Below are 18,171 nucleotides of genomic sequence, written 5' to 3' on the forward strand. Positions count from 1 at the left end.
AATTAATTCTTACTTTTGTTTAACAAGTGTGTCTGCAATTTCAAAAACTCTAAATTTCTAAAACATACTGTAAAATATCCTTCATTGCAATCTGCAATCAGACCTACCTCACAGTGAAATTATTCCAGTTCTTCCACCTGTGAATGTATGTTTCGAAACCAGTGATGACGAATCAGACAGTACTGAAGAAGACAACAATGATTTTGAATTATCTTCCAATAAGCCATATCTAATATCACAAGATGAATTAAATGACTTTGTTAAGGATTTAAATTTATCAAAAAATCAAACCGAACTGTTAGGAACAAGACTGCAAGGTTGGAATTTACTTCAAAAAAATATAAAAATTCTGGGCTTTCGAAGCCAACAAAAAGAACTTTCTCAGTACTTTATTGATGAAAATAATTTTGTTTATTGCACAAATATTGATGAGCTTATGTTGTACTTAGGACAAGTTCATAAACCTGTCCAAATATTTAAAAGTGGTTCTACTACACAACAGTAACAAATATCCTTTGAATGGTACTAATTTTAAAGAGACATACGATGTGATGAAAGACATTTTTGAAAAAATAAATTATAAAAAAGATATGTGGTGATTTGAAAGTTACAACTATTTTGTTAAGCATGCAGTCACACTATACTAAGTATATGTGTTTTCTTTGCGAATGGGATAGCTGAGTTAGGGATAAACATTATGTTACCAAAGAGTGGAAGAAACGAGACAACTTAACTCCAAATGGAAAAAAATATTATTTATGAGCCCTTAGTTGAACCTACAAAAACATATTTACCCTCTCTCCATATCAAGCTAGGACTAATGAAAAATTTTGTACAGTAATGAAGAAGGATTAGTCCCAGATTTTTGTACATCACTCGGAAATTTCTGAATGTAAGTGAAGGAAAAATTAAAGCAGGAATATTTGTTAGTCCTCAAATAAGAGAGTTGATCAAAGATGATTATTTAACTCGGTGTTAAATAATGTAGAAAGTGCAGCTTGGGCTTCATTCAAAGACGTTTGCAAAACTTTTCTCGGCAAACAAAAATCCAACAATTACAGTGATATTGTTAATTAACTCTTGCATCATACAGAACTATGGGATGTAATATGTCTCTGAAAATACATTTCCTCCACTCACATCTGGATTTTTTTTCCAGTCAACCTCGGAGACCTAAGTGACGAACACAGTGAACATTTCCACCAAGCCACTATAAAGGGAAATGGAATACTAACATGCTAGCCAATTACTGTTTGACATTAAATTCAGGATGTGCCTGAGACTGTTTATAAAAGAAAAGCATCAGCAAAATCATTCTAACACAGGTACAGCCATGCAAAATTATAAATTTTACAGATTTTAACTATATTTTCCCTTAATTTTTTTTAAGCATAATTTATTTAAAACTAAGGGCGATAGAAAAATTGTATTTACAGATTTGTAATGTAGTTACAGAAATATTAAAAAAATATTTTTTTGGTCTATCAGTGTAACAGATATGACAAATATTCTGAGTATATTACAAAAAGAAGTGGATAAAACCTAAATAAGTATCAGAGTATATGGACTTATACAACAAAATCAGAAGAGGGAAGAAGACTGTATTGAAGAATGTAAAATATTAAAGAATAATTAACTCTTGAATATTTTTCAATTTTGTATTAAATTTTTAAAAGAAAACCAGCTTTAATTCAATGAGGAATGATCATCTACCCGAAGAAGACTCTCAGGTCCTAAGAAGACTATAAAGAATAAAAGAAAAAATCAACTTAACATAAAGAAAATGTTGTGGCAACAATAGTCATTTTGTTACATTAAGATTATTACAGTCCTTTATTTATCTAACTTGTATAATTGCTTCTAAAAGTTTTGAAAGTATTTAGGCAATAACACAAGTTAAACATGAATTTGTTGAATGTTTAACTAACCATCTTTTAAACATGTTTTAATAAAATGTTTAAAGTAGCAGTTAAATCTAATTAAATTTATACCTGAACTTGTTTGATCCAAATGAAATAATTCAGAAACAAGCAACAATTATCTATTTATCTCTATTTCTATTTTGAACCAATTGCATACTAATTGTCCAGTTAAAGCCATTCAGAGATGAATGGCTGGCTGTACTGTTATGGATATACAAAATAATTTTTGGACATGTGAAAAATGTCAAGGTTAACTGGAATTCAAACCCAGGATTTACTGGTTAAAAAACAGAGATGCTATAAATTCACCAGAATTTATATATATATATATATATGTAAATAAAATAATATTTACTTTTATACAAAAATAGAGCATTTCTAATCAACGTGTTTCTTTTGTTAGTCAAACTATAAACTGAGCATTTCTCATTTGAATTAAAACAAAAATAAATTACATAAAATATACAACAGAAAAAAATATAAAATAGAAATGGACCGTAGAATCAACAAAGCAAAATGGTTTCTGTTTCCATTCAGACATTACCCAATGGGCTATGTAACACAATGGTCTGTGAAAAAGCTTCACTCATTGACATGAAAGCAGATAACCCACAAATTGAAAATTTTACAATTAAAACTTAATCTCATGATATCATCTTATAAAAGCAATCAAGTTATAAAATAACATATAAATTTCCTGTAACTGAATAACAATTTGTTGCTTATAAATAAGTAGTAGTTACATTAGCAAACATGAAAAAAATAATTAACATATTTGTTAGTAGAACCAAAAGAACTTTAGAAATGCAATTTGAAGGAACTAGAATGGTTGGTTATATTAAAAGTAAACCTGAGATAAAAAGATAGCAGAAAATTTAGTAAATTTCAAACATTATGACAATTTTAAAATATATTGTAAAATAGACATATACACTAATAACCACATTCATATGATCTATAAGATATTATTTGTCAAGCCATGAATCGTTTGAAATCATAGACAAAATAAAAGGAAATAGAATGTGCAAAGAAGGAATCTATTATACATTTTATACAAACCTCATTTTAAAATTGTTTTAAAAATTGGTGATGTAATGAGCTCCATTCTTCTATTTTATTTAATAATTTTTTTTTAATTTTAAATTATTAGTTGAAGGTGCACCACAACAGTCTGAAACTAATGTCAGCATCATAAGGCGAATTATTTCATATATTTTTGGTAGTTCTACAAATGAATCATTTATTAACTTAAATTTTATAGAGTCCTTCAGCTGTCTGCTTTATGAGAGTAATCGATTCTACAAACCTATAGAATTTTTTTATTAATATTGATATTAAATACTTTGTTTATCAACTTTTAAATAACATTTAGAACAAACAACTAAGTTCACTTTTAAATAATTATAATAATGGATTCACTATTACATGTTTATTATAATAAAAATGTTTATTATATAATAAAATTGTATGAAAGTTACGAGATTAACTTACCTAAAAGGTGTGTCCAAATGTTTCCAGTTTCAGAATGAATACGGAAGATAGAACGAAAGCAGGCACTGAAAGATGGGAGAGGAGGTCTGTGTCCAGCATGGAGGTAATCATTATCTTGTAACCATCTTGGTAAATTTCTAAAATGACATACACTCCAAGAAGCTTCCCATACTTTACGAACAAATTCTTCAGCCTGTTCTGCAGCAGTATGTGCTAACGTACCCAGATCGATTTCATTTTCAAGAACACCTGCCTTCAATGCTTCAGTAACCTAATAAACAGAAATAAAATTAAAAATTAGTTGGTAATTTGCTTTAATGTTTATTTGCTTTTAGTGTTTAAATAAAAATACTAAAAGTTACAAAAATCACATTGTCACTTTGTTTCTTTTATCATCGATTTAAGAACTCAAATTGTATAACAAGAATGCTAAATAAACATTACATGCTACTTACATAATCTATTAACAGCAAATTACAAAAAAAAATTACCAAAATCAAATAAGATAAATAAGCGTAGTAAGATTTTTTACTATTTCAACCTCAGAGATACAATTTCACATGTAAGATCAAGAAAATGATGTGAATAAAACTAGAAGAATACAGATATATATGAAATTATGATACAGACAACTAGAGGCAAATTTATGTATTAATTAACCACGATAGGGTAAATTAGTTTATTACAAAATGGTGAAAGACTATACAAAAATTCATATACAGCTACTTTATATGCATTATAGCTATTTGATGCCACAAGTGAAGAAAAAAAATCGCTTGAAAATCCTGATATTTGGAACTCAACCTTGGTATGCTACTTACTTACTCACAAATTTTAAATGCGATGTTTTAAGTACTTGTGCCACTCACAATCATAGTTTGAAACAGACATGCCAAACATGTACATTTGGAACAAGAAATACTTACATGTTCATTAATGATGAAATCTTTACATTTTACATGTTCCAAGTACGCACACTAAGAATTCCATTCAGTTTAAAATGTGAAGTGTTTGGCCTGAAGTACTTCTGTTTTGTTGCTAGCTTTGTGCAGTAGGTATAACTGTATAGTAAAAAATAAAGTTAAGTGATACCATGAGCTTATTAAGCAGTGAAAAGAAAAAAACATTTGCTGTGTATTTTTATTTTTATCGTCAGATGACAAACATCAGAAAAATATAAATCAAAAGAAATAGTTAAACAAAATAGATGCATATTAACCTCTTAAAGGATTATGGAAAGATAATCCTGAAAACTTTAAAAATTACTTGAGAATGAACAGTGCTGCTTTTGAAGAATTAAATTTAGTTTAACCGGTTTTTTAACAAAAAAAAAAAAAATACCAATGCAAACATCCATTTTACACATTGATCGCTCTACCTTTTTAAATTCTCTTCAGAAACTGCCTCAGATCACCTGAATGATTTCATGTTAAAATACTTATCTGCTTTATCAAATACTTTTTTTTATATAACAATTCTTCATATGTTGCCATTTTTAAATTACAGTTCATAAAAGTTGTAGTATTCATTTTTCATTAACATGGGCAGCATCTGTAAAGTTCTATTAAATCCAAATAAAGGATTTATAATAAATTCTTTAATCCACCATCGCGAATCTATAACTAAATAATCTAAATAATTATTAATCTAAATAGATTAATAATTAATATATATACATAATTTCCATTTAGATTAAATTTTTATAGTCCATTTTTTTCCTCTGTACGTTAAAAATATAATTTAATATTTTTTTTAGCCTCCTCAAAGTACAGAATTAGACAACACTCTAACCTTTACTTTTTTATGTTCAAAATGTTTTCGGGCCTAAGGCCATTTTGTGATATTTTTTTAATAAAATTCATCTATTTACATTTACTCAATAATTTTTTATCTTTTTACTTCTATTTAAAAAAAAAACTGTGATTAATAAAATTTAGAACAATATTTGTTCTGGAATTTTTTACATGTTCAGGCTTAGGCCCAGAAACATTTTGAACATAAAAAAGTAAAGGTAAGAGTGTTCTCTAATTCTGTACTTTGCAGAGGCTGAAAAAATATTAAATGATATACATATGTATATACAGTATCTTTCATAAGTTTAAGGACAAGTTAAAAATAACCGAAAAATCAGTATTTCATGACAAAATCTTTATTTTTTACTTGTAAAAAATAAAAATAACAGACATAATGCTACATCAATTTTTAAATGTTTAGTATTATGTATGACCTCCATACAATTTTAGGCATGCTGCTACTCTATCAGGCATTGATTCAATCAATTCCAGACATTTTTCTGTCGTCACCTGTTGCCACAGACTTGCAATTTGAAGTCGTAACTCAGCCTTATTTTTAGGTTTTCTTTTAGCAAGTTGCAGTGCCATCCAATCCCATAAATTCTCAATTGGATTTAGGTCAGGACTACAAGCAGGCCAGTCCAAAAGTTCCACATCATTTGCATCAAACCATACCTTGGTAACTCGCGATTCATGACAAGGCGCGTTGTTGTCTTGCTGGAAGATGAAATTCTCACCCAACAGGTTATGGACACTAGGAAGCATGAATTCTTCCAGTGTTTTTATGTAATGTATGCTGTTCATTGTCCCATCCATTATTTTAAGGTATCCAGCGCCCTCTGAAGTTATGCAACCCCACACCAAGACAGCATCTCCACCTTGCACAGCAAGAATGATGCAGGCTGGTAGAAACTTTTCAGTTCTTGTTCGCCTGACCCTAATTTTTCTGTTTGAATGCACCTGGAATCTGCTTTTATCAGAAAAGACAATCCTTCGCCAAGCTTCTTTTAACCAGTTCTTCGTTTGCTTGTAAAACTGACAACGTTTTGACTTGTGGACAGCGCTTAAAATAGGCTTTGCTAATGCAAAATGTGATTCCATTCCAGATTCTTTTAAACGTCTAGAAAAAGTGGCAGTACTAATCTGAATTCCATGATTTTGTGCTACTTCTGTCGCTATATCAGGCAAACTAGCAGACCAATTACGTTTTGATACCTTTATAATTGCTCTGTCTTGCCACATTGACTTTTTCGTGGTCGACCAGATCGTCGAAGATCACGATATTTTTTTAACTACTTGCTGTACACATGTTTTTGATATTTTTAATTGTTCAGCAATGTCTCTGTATGTTTTATTTGCTTTCCAGAAATCGATTACTTGCCATTTTACTTCTACACTAACACTTTTCTTACCCATTGTTAATAAAAAAACTTTTCATCAACCTAACCTCAAAGAAACAAATGCTAATTCATCACAGTTTTGGTGGGAAACAGCTGATAATAGTGCCAACTTGACATTTTTAATTACTGTTGGTATGCTTGACACTCTAAGTTGGTGTAACTGACACTTGAAAGTGGTTTGTATATTTTTGAACATTACTCTCTTAAAAACAAAAATTTCATGAAAATTTTAAAATCACTTACGCCAATTTAACTCAAAAAATAAATTTTTTAGAATTTTTCTTATTACTCTATTGAAAAACTCTAAAACACAGCTTTAAAATGATATCACACTCACTAGCCTAGGTTACATATTTTACGAGAAATAGTAATTTCTTTATAAAAAACAGGCTAATTTTAGCTCATTTAAAATATTTAAATGACTCCATACAATTTGAAGCATCTAACTTAAAAGCTTGCGGATTTCACCAAAAGATGTATTTTTGAAAGAAAAGGTGTTTCTCACAGACATAAGATTTGTATGTAGTTCATAAGTTTAAAGACAAACTGACATAAACAGTCTTTCTAAGGTGTCCTTAAACTTATGAAAGATACTGTGTATATATATATTATAAAATAATAACTGTACACCAACCTACATATTCAAATTATAAATTTTAAACTCGTAAAACATAAAATAATGAAACATAAAAAAAAATATTAAAAAACTAAAAACATGCCGTAATAAATGCATAGAACTTGTACTGATGGAACTGACTACTGTAATGGTGAGAATTGATCCATCAATTCTTATATTCTAACATAAATAAGTACTTTTAAGAAAAAAAAGCTAGACAGATCTGCCTAATATTTTTAAAAAAAGGTTAAATATCAATTCATCTACAAAATACACAAAATCAATGATTTACAGTAATGAAAACAAAGCATAAAAAAAGCTAATGTTAAATTAATTTTAGCAAAACTTGAGTGGCACAAATATTTATAAACAATATAGCTGAAAATTCAAATTAACCTCCGAATAGTATTTATAATAAAGAACTCAAATTAGTACTATTTTAGTAATACTAAACGCTAACCATAAAAAAATTGGCCTGATCACAAGAATTTTTTTTAAAATGTTTTAATAGCAACAGATACAAAGAAGAATTAGGAATTTAAAGGGATGATATACAGTAAGAAGTTTTATAGTACAAAAAGCAGTGCAAGTAAGTCAAAAGAATTACAATAAACTATATTTTTAGTACATTCTTGACTTATTTGGAAGTAAATTCTGATACTAGACTCTTACAAAAGAATAACTGTAACTGCAAAATATTAAAAAACTGATGCAATCCAAAATATTTTAATTTTAATGTAGTTATATCATCAAGAAATTATACTTTATCTTTTGTTTTAGAACTTGTTATTTATTTAAATCATTAATAAATTAAAATTTAACACATAATATTACACATTGTTGAATTAAAATAAAAACAAAACTACAGATTTAACATAGTAGTACCTCTCTTTCTTTTACATGATCTCAAGAAAACTGGCTGCAACGGGACCTTTACAACAATGGTTTCTAATCAATCTGCTAATGGAGACTGCCATTATTTTAAGTTCCTGGTATAAATAGTCCACATTCGATCCGCATCAAGTAACAGTTGAGGGTAAGGTATTACCATGCTACTTATATTTAATACAGAATAAGTCAATTTTTTCATAAAGCTCTTATGATAGTAACTACCAATTATTAATTACTGAAATTATCTTTAATTTTAATAATTTAAGCAATACCTTAATTATCCAAACCTGAAGATATAAATATTCAGTTTTCAAAAATAAATTATTTTGGTAATTAAAAACTCTTTTACAATTTAACCATCTTCTGTAGCTTTCGGGAAGGTATATAAAAATGACAATCTATAATCGAAAAAAAAAAACTTTTAATTAATTATTTTTATAGCTTGAAATAAATTAAAATTACTGAAGTTCTTATACAGGGACCAGCAGAAATGCCAAATGTTTTAGACCTGATAGAATGTCTCCCGCATTTCAGTGGGGTAGGTCAAGGAAAAGGCCTCAAATATCACAGCAAGCCAATTCAATTACAAGTGGCAGAGCATCAGAACAAATAATAATTTAGGAAAATTATTTTAAAGAGCAATTCAGTAGTCAAAGCTTGACGGTCGATCGATAATTCAACACTGGTCGAGATGATACTGTATCTACTTGCAAAATAATTATGCAAAGTTAAAGAATATTAAAGAAAAGAAAACTAAAAACCCAAAGGTCATCTATGAACAGCTCATACTCCCACAATGAAGCACATCAGTCAATAACCGAAATCCACAATATCCAGCAATTCAATCACCACTTTGAGAATTAAAGGCTGCTATATTAATATTATGGCCACCTTAATATTAAAGGCTGCTACATATAAATTTATATTTGCACCTGCATACATTTACCATAGTGGAAAAGCTAAGTGAAAGTAATTGTCAGTACTGAAATTAATGATTATCAAATGTCAACATTCTTACTGATGAAATCACCAACATTATACATCAAACGTATCTATTAATATCAGAACACGCAAACAGAATTTTCCTGCCTGATAATCTGTCTGTATAATCCTGATCAGTTTCATGAGGGACAAATGGTGAACGATTTCCTTACAACAGAGTTAGCTTGTTATGAAATCAATGTTTTTATATTTACTACTAAAAAACAAAAACAAATACGTGCAAGAAATAGTTTTAAAGGCCACCGTGCAAAAACATTAAAAAGATACATTATTTCAAGAAGGGGTTTTGTCTCAGCATACTTGTTAAAACCAGATGATATAATGATTTATTTTCTCAGGTGTCATCTGAAATTTTTTTCATATCACAAACCTATAAGTAAATAATTTTGCAATGAAATTAACACAAACACCAAACAATACAATGAGGGCAAAATCTTCAGAACACATTAACAGAAATGTAATGACAATCGGGCATAATCTTCATGCAAATTACAATTTAAGCACTATAACTGAAAATTGCAAATACTTATTTTTCAAATACATTAATAAAATGTTTCACTACATTACATAGCGACATAATTTTAGCGTGCACACCCTGATACTATACACTCACTTTATTCCATTATTTATAATATAGAGATACACATTTGATTTGATTCATGGAATGTAGTAATACACAACTGTTAATGTTTTACAGCATGTGTTGGAAATGTCCACCATTTCCCTGAAGGCAGGTACGAACCCTTCGCACCTGCCTGAGATGAATTCAATAAGCCCTCATGTTCTATGAAGGGTGTCATAAAATATGGTGCAAAGGGTTTGGACTTACCATCAGGAAAATGGTGGACATTTCCAACATTTGCTGTAAGATATTAACAGTTGTACATAACTACATTCCATGAATCAAATCAAATGTGAGTATCTGTTTTCTGGTTCATAATCGAATTGTAGTGTATACTATCATAAAGTGCATGATAAAATGATCTCACTATATCGTTCCCAACGACAATCAGAATGAGGGTGTCTGTGTCACTTGTAGAGCAGAACACCTTGCATTTCAGTGGGTTTAATATGCCAAAGTGTGACAGTATGTTTGGCTCAATGACAAAGGCAATGGAAAACCTCTTCTTAAATTCTCTATGTTTAATAAGAGTGGCATAGAATGAATGCCTCCCTCTATAAGTCATGAGACCTTGCCAATTGGAGGGGGGGGGGCCGAGTGCTGTGATACAGAGTAGCTGGAACGAAGGTGCAACCACATTGGAGAGGTATCTGTTGAGAGCCAGACTGAGGAATGATTCCTGAAAGAGGGCAGCACCTCTTTCAGTACTTGTTAAGGGCATAGGACAGAAGGATTTAACGATCATATCAATATCACTCAATCTTCTGAGTATTGCACAGCTGAAAAGCAATGGAAAACTATAGCTGTTTTTTTTCCAAGAAAATGCAGCTTTCTGCATTTTCATATAACAAAGGTGGATGCACTTTCCTTGGTAAAATATTCCGGAGGTAAACTAGTCCCCTGTTTGGATCTACAAGTAGGGACTACTAAGGAAGGGTTACCAGAAAATTAAAAAATAACATTCTACGAGTCAGAGCATAGAATGTTAGTCTAAAAAGGGTTGGTAGGTTGAAAATTTAAAGAGGAAATGGATAGGTTAAATGTAGATGTAGAAGAATTAGCAGCGAGGTTCAGTGGGAAGAAGAAAACGACTTTTGGTCAGGTGATTTTTAGAATAATTAATTCAACGTCAAATAAAGGGCACATAGGAGTAGGTTTCATAATGAACAAGAAAATAGGGAAGAGAGAGGAATATTTCTAAAAGCTTAGCGACAGAATCACTGTAATCAGGATAACATCGAAACCTATACCGACAATTGTCAATGTCTATATGTCTACAAGTACCCATGATGATGATGATGATGATGAGGTAGAGTATGTATACAAAGAAATTGACAAAGCAATTAAACAAATAAAAGGGGATGAAAATTTAATAATAGTTGGAGACTGGAATGCAAGCATTGGAAAAGGCAAGAAAGGAAATATTGTGGGTGAATACGGGCTAGGCAAAAGGAATGAAAAAGGGACTTGAGAATGAAAAAATACTTATTAAGTTCTGCATGAAGTATAATTTAGTAACTGCCAACACCCAGTTTAAAAATAATAACAGAAGAATAGACACATGGAAAAAGCCGGGCGATACTACAAGGTTATCAGATAGATCATGGTTAAGCAAAGATTTAGAAATCAACTTGTCAACTGTAAAGCATATCTGGGAGTAGATATGATAGCGACCATAATTTTGTGATAATGAAATGCAGGTTGGGGTTTAAAAACCTAAAGGAAAAGTGTCAGATGAATTTATGGAATTTACAGAAGTTTGAGGAACAAGAGGGAAAGAAGATTTTTGCAAAGGACATTGCAAGAGGTCTGAGTAAAAAAGATGATGTCGATAATATAGAAGAATAGGAAAATGTTAAAAAGAAAGTTCTTATATCAGCAGAAGTAAACTTAGGCGGAACATAGAGAACTGGTATTGACAACTAAGAAATACTATAAACATGAAGTGAATAAAAAGGAAATGAATTAGAAACTGGTGTTATAGAGGAAGAAGAGGTTGAAGAGGATGAAAAGGGAGATACAATACTGAGATCTGAATTTAAGAGAGCATTAAAAGATTTCTGAATAGCAGAAAGGCTACTGGGATAGACAGGATACCTGCAGAATTACTGCGCAGTGCAAGTGAGGAAACGATAGATAGATTAAACAAACTGGTGTGTAATATTTACAAAAAAGGGGAAGTTCCGTCAGACTTCAAAAAAAGTGTTATTGTCACGATACCAAAAAAAGTAGGTGCAGAAAAATGTGAAGAATATAGAACAATTAGCTTAACTACTAATACACCAAAAATCGTAGCTAGAATTCTATACAGAAGAATTGAGAGGAGACTGGAAGAAGTGTTATGATAAGACCAATTTGGTTTCAGGAAAGGTATAGGGACAAGGAAAGCAATTTTAGCACTCAGATTAGTAGTAGACTATAAGAAGATTAAAGAAAAACAAACGAACAACTTGGCATTTATAAACTTAAAAAAGGCAATTGACAACGTAGACTGGAATAAAATGCTCAACATTAAAAAAAAATTACGATTCAAGTATAGAGATCAAAGAATAATTGCTAACATTTACTAACATTTGCTAACAGGAACCAAACTGCAACAGTAATAATCGAAAAACGTAAGAAAGGGGCAATAACAAAAAAGGGAGTTCGAAAAGGATGCTCCCTATCTCCGTTACTTTTTAATCTTTACATAAAACTACCGGGTTAATGATGTTAAAGAACAATTTTGATCCGGAGTAACAGTACAAGGGGAAAAGATAAAGATGTTACGATTTGCTGATGATATGGTAATTCTTGCCAAAGTAAAAATATTTAGAAGAAACATTGAACGGCATGGATGAAGTCCAATGCAAAAATTACCACATGAAAATAAAAAGAACAAAATGAAAGTAATGAAGCAGGAGCAATATAAAATACCAAATAGCACAGGAAAAACTAGCGTTCAGTCAAAAATATAACTTGCTTACATCAAAAATTAATTTAAACATCAGGAAAGCATTTTTGAAAGTATATGTTTGGAACGTAGCTATATAGAGAAGTGAAATTTGGACAATTGGAGTACCTGAGAAGAAAAGAATAGAAATATGGTGCTATAGGAGAATGTCAAAAATCAGGTGAGTGGATAAATTGACAAATGAAGAGGTGTTGCGGCATATTGATGAAGAAAGAAGCATTTGGAAAAATGTAGCAAAAAGAAGAGACAGACTTATGGGCTACATCTTAATGCAATCTGGAATAGTCACTTTGATATTGGAGGGACAGGTAGATGGGAAAAACTGTGCAGGCAGGCAACGTTTAGAATATGTAAACAAATTGTTAGGGATGTAGGATGTAGAGGGTACACCAAAATGAAATGACTGGCACTAGATAGGGAATCTTCGATCTTCAAGAACTGCATCAAATCACTCAAATGACTGAAGACAAAATAAAAATGATTGCATGTTGTCTTGAGAATAGTTTTCTGATTTTAGGAATGACTTTTATCTCATATCAGGTTGTCTAAAACCTTTTTGATTATGCTCAACATGTGTAAATTCATTGCATTACATTCATGATTTGTCACACTTATTTTGAAATCATCTGATATTTCTGCCAGTACCTGTATGACAATTGTCTTTTTTTTCATTTATTTAAAAAACTGTTTTTAAAAATAAAATTGTACATTTAATACTTCTGATAAATTAAATTTACAGTTAGTAATAATTCAATATTAATTATAATTCAAAGATTCATTATCAATAGAAAAAACAAATGTTTTTCTTTGAATTTTGTAAAATGACGATAAAAAATGATAATGACTCACATTAGATTGGCTTTATCTTGTGAGACTTCTTTTCCCAAAGAAAAGTAATTTTTATCACACCATATACTTGAGCTGATCGATGTAAAATCATGTAAATAATGCAAAGCGCTTAATCCTGTGTCAAAATTTTCTGATCTCCAGAGGTCGGATCAGTTCTGCAAAGAACTGCTGAAGCTGTTCTCAGGATAGGGAACTCCCATCTCATAACCAATTCCTCAGAGTTTGTATTACTCTTTCTAACAACCCACTCAATTTTTTTAATCTTTGAACCCTTCTACCCCATGTTGGATTCTCTAGGAGTTGATCAGACAACTGCTAGGAGTGTTGGGAAGATGTGAGGATCTGTGTAGACTTGGTATGAACAATCTGGTGACAAGTGACTTCAGCCAGAAACATTTATTTTATCTAATGGTCAGATACTTTTATAAGGCTTAAAATAAACAATCAAATAATGGAAAAGCATAATTCCAGTAACACCTAGATCATTACAAATAAAACAGAAAATTGTTTTTGTTCACATTTTACTATTGTTCAAGATAAGAGGAAAAAATATGAGTTTAAAAGAATTAGTCATATACTATTTATATTTTTCATTTAATTAAGCCTCTAGATCCTTTATGCATTCATTCATTGTCACAAAGTTAGGAATCAAGGTCAGTTCATTTAATTTAAGGTAATTTGGTACAGTAAATTAAGTACAGACAAATAAACACTTACATATTTACACGACATACTTAAATAATATATCTTAATTTACAATTTTACTATGGCATACAAATTTCAACATAATAATATAATATAATAAAACATATAATAAAACATATAATAAAACATATAAATAAAATTAATTTAATACACATAAATATGAATACATATTTTTAATGATATAAATGTAATTATATTATTAAAACATTTAATATATATTACAATTGTCATCCAATCAAATTTTTTAGTAGCGTCCAGAAAACAACGACAATTGCATCATATTTCAAGAATGTGATTTCTAGGCCAATATTTTATACTATTAATACAGATTTTTTCCTGTTTAGCCTCTGGGAATCACAGTCAGGTATTACATTCAGAGGATGAATGAGAATGATATGTATGAGTGTAAGAGTAAAGTGTAGTCTTGTACAGTCTCAGGTCGACCATTTCTGAGATGTGTGGTTAATTGAAACCCAACCACCAAAAAACACTGGTATTCACAATCTAGTATTCAAACCTACATAAAAGTAACTAACTGCCTTTACTAGGATTTAAATGTTGGAACTCTCAACTTCGAAATCAGCTTATTTGTGAAGACACATTCATGACTAGACCAACATGGTGGGAATTAATACAGATTTGCAAACTATTTTCATCACTTTTATGTTGTTTCTAACAGTGGTTTTGCAAAAAAAAAAGTTCTATCTTTATAACAATATAGACTAAAAATAGCTTCCTTTTCTTTATTATTTTGATATTTTTTTATTATTTATTTTTTTGTTTATTTTGATTGATGAACATTTGCAATACTCTAGAAAATTATAATTAGTAGGCTACTGAGCAGTTATGACTATTTATGTACTAAAATATGAAAGAGTACTCATAAAATATCGTAGTAACACAAAAAATGTTACAAGTTGTATTTTATACCGGAATAAATGTCAAAGTGTAATAAGAGAAACAAATTTAATAAACTACATAATATAAAGAACTTAACCAAACAAAAATTAGATCGATGAAATAGATCGAGATGGATGTCGCATCATGAAAATAAAAACACAGTTTATAAGGACTTTATTAACTTTAGTACAGCAAGAAATTAAGACTAAACAGATGCAGTTGCTTTTTTGCTGGCTTCTTCAAAGAAGCACCGTCTCCATCCACAAATCATAACTAATAAACTTGGAAAACAGGTAGAGTAATTTATAATTATACATGTAATCCTGGAAAACTGTCTGTAAAATTTCAAAGCTATTTTATTTTAAATTTTAACTTTTGCAGTTGCCAACACGTTCAAAAAATCACAAAATTTTGCTCCATTAATTCCTATTATACGTACAAAATATTAAAGTATATATATATATATATATATATAACTGTATAACTTTTACACGATTTGAAACTAAAACAAATTTGTTACAAGACCATAATTGGAAATTTCATTTTAATTTGTAGTTTTATCACTATGTAATAAAGCTAACATAAAACATGGAAAAAGATAATAACAATAACTACCATTTAACTACCATGACAATTCGGTTATTAAACAGCAAGTTATAATAATGGTAGTCATAATAATACTTATACCAAATAATGGAATTAATATAATGTATCTATTTTTTTCAATAGGAAGGGATACATAAATCTGTTGCTTTACACTATTTCCTTATTATTATAAACATAAATAATAAAAATTCAAACCTCAATGGAAAGTATAATTGTTTATATCTCTTCGTAATGAGCTGTATTGTGTGAAATGCTAAGGGTTCATTCTACTTAAAAAATGTTATGTTTACTGTATATACCAAAATCAACAGCAAAAACTTTGTACTACAGTCCAAACTATTATGCACTAATCAATGAAGCATACATCCATTAATTAAATTAATAAATATATGTAATATTCATCCTGAATCATATTCAATATTTTATTGCCAAGTTTATAAAGCTCAATTCAATGTACAGAGTGGAGGCTAAACCAGTAAAGAGAAATGAGGATGCTTGCTGAGGACACAAAGTAGAAGAATAGTTAAAGAGATTTTTTATTTAAATATTCCAAGTTTAAAAAAATTCAGAATAATCCCAGTTCCTGTTCACATCAAATTACTTTAAATTCTACCCTACATACTACCTAAAAAAAAAATGTTCAATAAATGATATAACAAATTTGTAAGAAATGCAAATATGTGGAAGAACTTATCTATGTAGAAATACTGATATACATCTGCACTGCAAACAGGAAGAACAATTATTGAGGAAATTAATGGACGGCTACACAAAACAAAGACAAATAAACAGTCGACTTTGAATGACTGACACTATTCTTTAATTACACTATTTATTTTGAACACCAAAATATAACATAAAACAAATCAATTAAAACAATAAGAATTTTTTATGTAAATAAATAAGCTTACATATGATTGTCATAAAAAATGTAAATGATATTTTTTACCTCTGTTTCCAAAAGACTTGGATCTACAGGAGTACTCGGCAAAGGACAACCGGTATTAATCTCTTCTTCAGCCAACTCACTAGTGTCATCCCTTTCCAAGAGTTCCTGAAATAAATAACATTATCCTGTACATAACATCCTATAAATAACATTACAGGTCAGAGAAATTTTTATCACTTCAACATAGAAAAATAGTTATTTTTTAACTGAATAAATTAACAATATAACTTTAGTAACACGTAATTTAATATTTGATAACTTATTTCAATTTTCTACTTAATAAATAAAATAACATTTACATTTGATTTTCTTTTCCAGCACACAACACGCATAACTGAATTTAGTCATTCATTAAACTGGTAATCGTAAAATATTATATAAATACTAGCTAAATAAGTTTACAATAATTTAATGTAGAACTATACAACTATACTCTTATCACTATGTAATAAAACTTAAATAAAACATCGAAACGCATAATAATAATGATAATTACCACTTAACGTGACAATTCAGTTATTAAACAGTTATAATAATGAAATCGTAAAAATACCTCTACCGAGTGAAGAAATATATATAATGCATGCATTTTTTCAGAACAGTAAGGAGTAAATAAATTAGCTGTTTTATACTATCTTTCCTAGTCTTCCTAATCGTAATGATGTATATAAAGAAAGTGAGTTTCAAGAGGCACCGATCAGGGTTGCATTCTTGAGTAATATTTTTCACCATACAGCCACCCTGTGAGGAACAATGTTAAAGTTTAACTTTTAGGGAAAATATCACCTGCATCACAGTATACCGGCAAATAAATATTATTTTAATTCGATGAAGAAAGCAAAAGGAATCGCTTCACTACTTACTTTTGCAAGTAAGCCTAGCGTGGGAAGTATGTAACCGTTGAAAATAGACATATCATTTTATTGAGTGACTGATCACACATGTCAGGTCATTTGCAATCTAAACAGTTACTTAACATAAATACAACAAAAATAATTCATACTCAATCAGTACACAAAACTTTATGACAACGATTTAATTTTAAGAAAATGATAGAATGGATAATTTATATATTTATCTCCCTAGGAACTACCAGCTTTACCAGCTTACATTTTATACTGTTTCTCATCATTTGTTAACTTTCTCATCATCAATAGTATCATTAATAATTAATGACAAAAAATGAACTTTACACTATTTTTGTACACTGAACTTGAACATTGGTATTGAATATTAGTCAACAATGCACAAAAAAATTTCTTAGCTATTCTTTGAATACATATAAAATGACTAACTATTAATAAATTATTATAATTTGTAGAGCATAAGCCTATTTGTATTGTTATTTGTTTATTACTATAAGAATCATCAACAATACCAATACTCATTATAAGTGCATATAATACAACTCAAATTAAATATTTTGATAACCTTTATTTATACAAAGTGGTCATTCATTTTATGACTCACTG

General features: G+C 29.5%; 1 protein-coding gene across 3 annotated transcripts in view; it reads right to left on the minus strand.

Annotated features, from left to right (window-relative positions):
• AdipoR (adiponectin receptor) overlaps positions 1-18,171 on the minus strand; it is an 88,152-nt gene that overhangs the window by 22,227 nt on the left and 47,754 nt on the right. For all 3 annotated transcript variants that reach the window (XM_075374123.1, XM_075374122.1, XM_075374124.1), the window contains 2 exons: positions 16,700-16,804; positions 3,414-3,684 (listed from right to left, as the gene is read on the minus strand). In XM_075374123.1, the coding sequence (XP_075230238.1) occupies positions 3,414-3,684; positions 16,700-16,804 (376 nt within the window). The remainder of the gene's footprint in view (positions 1-3,413; positions 3,685-16,699; positions 16,805-18,171) is intronic.

This window comes from Lycorma delicatula, chromosome 8, assembly GCF_047948215.1.
Source record: "Lycorma delicatula isolate Av1 chromosome 8, ASM4794821v1, whole genome shotgun sequence".
NCBI lineage: Eukaryota > Metazoa > Arthropoda > Insecta > Hemiptera > Fulgoridae > Lycorma > Lycorma delicatula.